This window comes from Montipora foliosa, chromosome 11, assembly GCF_036669935.1.
Source record: "Montipora foliosa isolate CH-2021 chromosome 11, ASM3666993v2, whole genome shotgun sequence".
In the NCBI taxonomy this organism is placed as follows: domain Eukaryota; kingdom Metazoa; phylum Cnidaria; class Anthozoa; order Scleractinia; family Acroporidae; genus Montipora; species Montipora foliosa.
This window is the reverse complement of record NC_090879.1, coordinates 17,569,910-17,574,909: the sequence shown is the minus strand read 5'-3', so window position 1 is coordinate 17,574,909 and position 5,000 is coordinate 17,569,910. Positions and strand designations below refer to the sequence as shown.

Sequence of the window (5,000 nt, the reverse complement as noted above, 5' to 3'; positions counted from 1 at the left end):
GTGTTGCGGAGTCAATCCTTCTAAATAGTACAATTTCGTATAAAAAAATAAAAAGCACTAAAGCTGGTTTGATCCTCCGTCATTTTTTTGTCAGTCATAACTACAAGACGTAAAGGAAACCTCTACTAAAACAAGAAATAACTTTAAATCAAACACCATCATTCTTACCATAAACATTGTTCCCAGTTTTTCGAATGAAAGCGTTTGTATCTGAAATAAATAAATTTCAAGAACGCTCGTTTTGGTTTACAAATTTCCCGAGCGCCGTCATCTTGAATAACTATGAGGTGTTTTGGTTGAAGATCATCTCAGTTAGATAAGGAACTTAAGCAATTGCAAGTAAGTCCATCCCCTTTTTTGTTCGTTTATCGTCGAATGCGTGTCCTGATATTAGTTCGGTCGGTCGGATTGAAAAAAAAAACCTAAAAAAAAAAAAGCATAAGCATTCTCGGAATTGGAGGCCTGGTACCCCAGCATCATAGCTACAACAAGACGTGAACCCAAAATCAATATGGCGGAAAAGTTGGTTGGTGTTGTTGCAAAATTAAGACAGCGTGGGAAAAAGGATCAACCACCGAAACTCTTATGCGACATAAAAATGGCTTAAAAACGTCTTTACCTTTTTTTTTTTTTTTTTTTTTTTTTTTTGGAAAATGCCAAAAATTTGGGTCGGTCGGACGACGCTAAACGGAGAAAAAAAGGGGATGGCCTAAGCCTAAAAAAAAATCCAGCCTTGGACGGGATCTGAACCCATTACAATGCGATTTCGTTACCCTTGCTATACCAACTGAGCCATCAAGCCAACTGGGAGATGGACATTTGCAAGTTCTTAACTATTGTCCTGAAAAGAAATTTAGGTCGGCACTGTATGTGCGTACTCACTCTTTCAATCATACTCTTGTTATGCTTCCAGACACACAGTGGTACAAAAATCTTTGCCTGTGGATAAATGAAATGATTTAAATGAAGAGCACTAGGATTTTCCAGTAATGTAGCAGCTCTTGTAACCTGCTATTGTTTGGTATTGCAAGCAGCTTCTATTCTGTTTAAGTCTGAGTCATTGCTTCGATTGCCAGTTGAGTCTTTTTGGCTAAGGTAGCGATCCAGTCACACGCATCATACGTTACGAGAGCTGCTACATCACCCCATTTTTTTCCGTGTATTTCTATCCAAGGATTTAAATGTCACCATGACGATTCATTATTTTCGATGTTCTTGTAGAGCATAGTCCTGACTTAAAGTCTATAATAAAGTCTCTAGTCCCTGAAGATAAGGAGCCGGTGAAGAGGCAGGAAATAAAAGGTAAGTGTTTTATGTATCCAGCTTACTCAGTCTGGAAAGGATGAAATTCACAATCTGGTAATAGTGAGTTCAAGGCCAACGTTGGGCGTGTTTTGGTTTTATTATGAAGTTATTATAAAGAGCATTCCATATACGGCTTGTCCAAAGGAAATCGCCAGCGCCAGTCCGGTTACCCAAGCTAACTCCTGGGAATCGGGGTTAGTTGTGCTTTGACATTGGGCAATAGCCTCTCCCATATCTGTGATCGTGTATGCTGAGTCGATATCAACCCGACCCTGAGGGTCTTTCTTGCTCGTCACATTCGTCTACGGTGCAATGTGATTGCGCAAGGGCGCTCTGTAATTCGAGCTTTAATCTGTTGCGCTGTTCGTCACGGAAGTTATTTAAAAAAATGTATGGACAGTCACTGTCAAAACAACTGTATGACTGGAACGGAGTCTCTAGCTGTTTCCAAACCACAGCGCGGTTAATTACCAATTACTAGACTGCTCTTTGCCTCATTGCAACCGTGTTGAGAACATCACTTGGTTCCTATTCATGACCTAAAGTTATTCATTTGCACCTCATAGTCGTCATACTCTGCCTACGCTAGATGGATCTCTGTAGCATGCGTAATTTAGTTAAAAGTTAAAAGCGTAGTTTAGTGACACCTATTAGGGGGATTTTTGTTCTTTTGTGTAGCATCCGCCTAATAGGCAAATTGATTAAATAAATAAATGAATAAATAAATAAAAGTTCCCGTTCAAAGTTTGCTGATTACGAACATTCACCAAGCGAAGAAATGTCCGATCGCTCGAACAAACGATGCCATATAACAAACAACTTGCTAACCTCACTTGATCGGGACCGTCCTGGGGAATATTGGCCCTCGGTCATTTTTTGCAGACCTCGGGCCAACATTCCCCAGTACGGCCGTCGCGCTCGGTTAGCAAGAGGTTAGTTTTTTTGTACAGATGACAATGACAGCGACGATATAAATGCACTAAGTGGGCTACAGGACCCATCAAGCCAAGAGAGTCAGGTTGATGACTCCACAAATGGCGGAGACGCAGATAAGGGCAACTTAGTTACCCCTGGAGATCACACCAATGTTCCTACCGATCAGAAGGAGACTGGTTCGGACGCTTTAGCCAACATAACGGATTTTCTGAAAGAAAAAGAAGACAGTGGAGGTGATCCAGGTAAATAGAACGCCGTCTTACTTGTCAGAGAAATCATACTTCATAGGATCTCATCCTCATTTATCGGTAAGTAAGCAACCTCGTTTTCTCTGAGGTGAAGAGATGAAAGTTGCGCGCTTCTCGAAGTCTTTTAACTTTTAATTCATACTTCGTGTGTCAGTACTTTATATTTTTAGCATCTTCGACATGTCAAGGAAGAAATTTTGCAATATTTTGTTTTTTTTCTTCTTGAAGACTGGCATCAATGTTAAAAGACCAGCTTTGTAAGACAAGCGGGTAATAGTTTCAAAAACACCACTCTGGACAGAAATAGCGTTCAGGCTTTTCAGTTCAGTAATTCCTCGTATAATTTATGCGAGAGGGGGCAAAAACGGTCATAGTTGGTGGGGAGGGCCTGGGGGTAGCGCCTTCCACTTTTTACACCAGGCGTCATTGTTTTATTGCATAGGCCGGCGAGATGTTCAAGACATGATTTATCCTGTTTGGCAGAAAATTGTGCGTTGTTACGGTATTTTACCCCGTGTGCTAAACGTGACTGCTAAAAATGTTCGAGACAATTTCACCCTGGAAAAAGAAAAACTTAATTTTCTAAATCAAGCTGGGCTCTTACTAAGAGAATCCAAATGGCATAGAATGCCAATTAAAACTAAGCTTTGTTACATATATATCAAGGATTTTTTTCGCATGAAGTATCACATCATTAATTTCAAATTCTTACTTCTTGCTTTGAATTAACAGTGGATGGTGGTTTTACGCTGTGGACGTCATGGTCTTCGTGCCCAGAGGCTTGCGGACGGACCGCTCTGAGGTCGCGCGAGCGTTACTGTACCAACCCAGCGCCGGAAAATGGCGGGAAAAACTGTGAGGGACCGCGATTTCAACTGAAATTGTGCAAAATTAAGCACTGCCCAGGTAAATATTCGGGAAACCCTGACAGAAAAGCCCCGGAATTAACTTTGACGCAGACAAGAAAAGGACAATATCAGAAAGTACTGCTCCATAAAATACATCTTTGGTTTTCAGTGTAAGCGTGAGAAACATTGGTACAATTTTGTTTCGTTAACGTTTGAGAACAATATTCATTCTCAGGATATTTTTTCATGGAAAATTTGTTCCCTTTTCATGCCCCTCTGTCCCGTGGCTTTATTCCTATACACCTCATTGTTATTGGACCCCTCAAATAACACAGGTTCTTAGAGCCGTTTTCAATTGACTGTAGAAAGTAATTAGCGAATTGCTTTGGTTTATGATTACTTCACTCATTGATTGGTTCTCGCCACTTTTTCAACCAATCAGAAGTGAAATCAAAACCAATCCTGGCTCGCGCGTGCACATTTTCCGGCGCTTTGTGTCGGCTACGTGTATTTACTTCGAGTTTTGATTGGTTTACTGGATTGTCTCCGTCCTTTGTGATTGGCCAAAATAATTACTTTGGTTTTGGTTTTGCGACACTCGATTGAAACTCGTTCTAAGCTACAATAGCTTATCCCACTGGTTTTGTTTACTCCCCATATTGCCCAGTTGACGGTGCCTTCTCTCCGTGGTCAAAGTGGACTTCTTGTTCACACAAATGCGGACAAGGGATGAAGCATCGGCACCGCTACTGTAACAACCCAAAGCCATCCAACGGAGGACAGAAATGCACAGGAGCACACAAACAGGCAAAACCATGCTACGGCAGGCATTGCAAGGGTAACAAACATAGTCTATATGTAATCTCTACGGGGATAAAACTGAGCCGGGACACAGAAATATTTTGAAAGCCTCGACCACCAGGGTAACCATGAGTCAATGAATTGAGATTTAACCTGATGTTTCAGAGTTAATTTTAGAGTTTTACTTTCATGCGCTAATCCTGTGCATGCAACATTGGGTCTGCGCCTTGTACAAACCAAAAGAAACTTCAATCCGTTCCAAGGTTGTGACGTATAGAATATGCCGTGCATAAAATGAAGAATTTAGAAAAATATCGGAAAGATTTGCCCAATGAATGTTCATGAACTATCAAAAACGGGAAGAAAGGACGACAAAATGGTGACAGCAATCACCAATGTGGATGTGGTTTAGGTTCAGGTTCAGGGGCCCGTTTCTCGAAAGTCCCGAACATTTTTCGGGCCCGGAAAGCCATTTGTGAAACTGCCAACGGCTTGTTTTAGAAAGCCGATCTTTTAACATGTTTTCAAGGCAACTAAAAGTAAAATTACTTTGAAATTTGACGATTTAAATCCTCTCCGTTCTTCAGATACAAAGGGAATTGTAGCTCCCGAAAATTGCCCTTAAAGTTTCGGGACTTTCGAGAAACGGGCCCCAGATCCCTGCGTCCGGACGCCAAATAAGAGTTGAGTTTGTGGTTGAAACTCTCGTGAAAAGCATCATTTAAATCGACTTGTTGTGCTAATTTGATTTATAATGGTCGTAAGTTAGAAAACTATCAAAGTTTGGTTAAGCTCTCCTCTTTAAATATTCTTATTATTATTTCCTCTCATTCTTTCAATACGCTTTGAGGTCTCGTTTGTG

The 5,000-nt window shown here is 40.9% G+C and overlaps 1 protein-coding gene across 3 annotated transcripts in view; it reads left to right on the top strand.

The window, feature by feature from the left end:
- LOC137975306 (thrombospondin-2-like) overlaps positions 1 to 5,000 on the top strand; it is an 11,939-nt gene that overhangs the window by 1,344 nt on the left and 5,595 nt on the right. For all 3 annotated transcript variants that reach the window (XM_068822399.1, XM_068822400.1, XM_068822401.1), the window contains exons 3-6: positions 1,222 to 1,302; positions 2,256 to 2,483; positions 3,222 to 3,395; positions 4,005 to 4,175. In XM_068822399.1, the coding sequence (XP_068678500.1) occupies positions 1,222 to 1,302; positions 2,256 to 2,483; positions 3,222 to 3,395; positions 4,005 to 4,175 (654 nt within the window). The remainder of the gene's footprint in view (positions 1 to 1,221; positions 1,303 to 2,255; positions 2,484 to 3,221; positions 3,396 to 4,004; positions 4,176 to 5,000) is intronic.